Genomic DNA, 605 nt, shown 5'->3' with positions numbered 1-605 from the left:
TCTGCCGCAGCGGGGCGTCTGCGGCTGACGGCGGCCCCCTCTGCCCCCAGCAAATCCTCAACTGTGCCCTGGACGACATCGAGTGGTTCGTGGCGCGGCTGCAGAAGGCGGCGGAGGCCTTCAAGCAGCTGAACCAGCGGAAGAAGGGCAAGAAGAAAGGGAAGAAGGGGCCAGCAGGTGCGCGAACAGGGCAGGGCCTGGGCTGCGCTGTCCTGGGGGTGAGGCCAGATGGTGGGGGTGGCGCCCGGGGGCGGGGGCTGCATGGGCCAAGGTGGGACCCAGCAGGCGCACACAGGGCTGGGCAGGCCAGGGCCAGCCGGTTCACGATGCCGTCCCCCCCAGAGGGCGTCCTCACATTGCGGGCCCGGCCCCCCGCGGAGGGCGAGTTTGTCGACTGTTTTCAGAAAACCAAGCTGGCCATCAACCTGCTGGTGAGTGCAAGACACCCCCATGCACCTGTGGGGAGGGGAGAGTGCAAAGCGCAGGCCCCTCCCTGCACCTGTGGGGGGTGGGGAGGGGAGGCCACAGGGTCCACCCTCCCTTCCCCTGCTGCACCTGCAGGGATGGGAGGGTGGGGAGGGAAGGGGTGTGGGGCCCAGACTCCC

General features: G+C 69.4%; 1 protein-coding gene across 1 annotated transcript in view; it reads left to right on the top strand.

Annotated features, from left to right (window-relative positions):
* LOC103251750 (epidermal growth factor receptor kinase substrate 8-like protein 2) overlaps positions 1 to 605 on the top strand; it is a gene marked incomplete at both ends in the record, with an annotated part of 15747 nt that overhangs the window by 11390 nt on the left and 3752 nt on the right. The window contains 2 exons of the mRNA XM_021708722.1: positions 51 to 177; positions 343 to 431. Coding sequence (XP_021564397.1) covers positions 51 to 177; positions 343 to 431 — 216 coding nt within the window. The remainder of the gene's footprint in view (positions 1 to 50; positions 178 to 342; positions 432 to 605) is intronic.

This window comes from Carlito syrichta, unplaced genomic scaffold, assembly GCF_000164805.1.
Source record: "Carlito syrichta isolate Samal-C Ts95f unplaced genomic scaffold, Tarsius_syrichta-2.0.1 Scaffold144740, whole genome shotgun sequence".
Lineage (NCBI taxonomy): Eukaryota > Metazoa > Chordata > Mammalia > Primates > Tarsiidae > Carlito > Carlito syrichta.
This window is presented reverse-complemented; position numbering and strand designations above follow the sequence as displayed.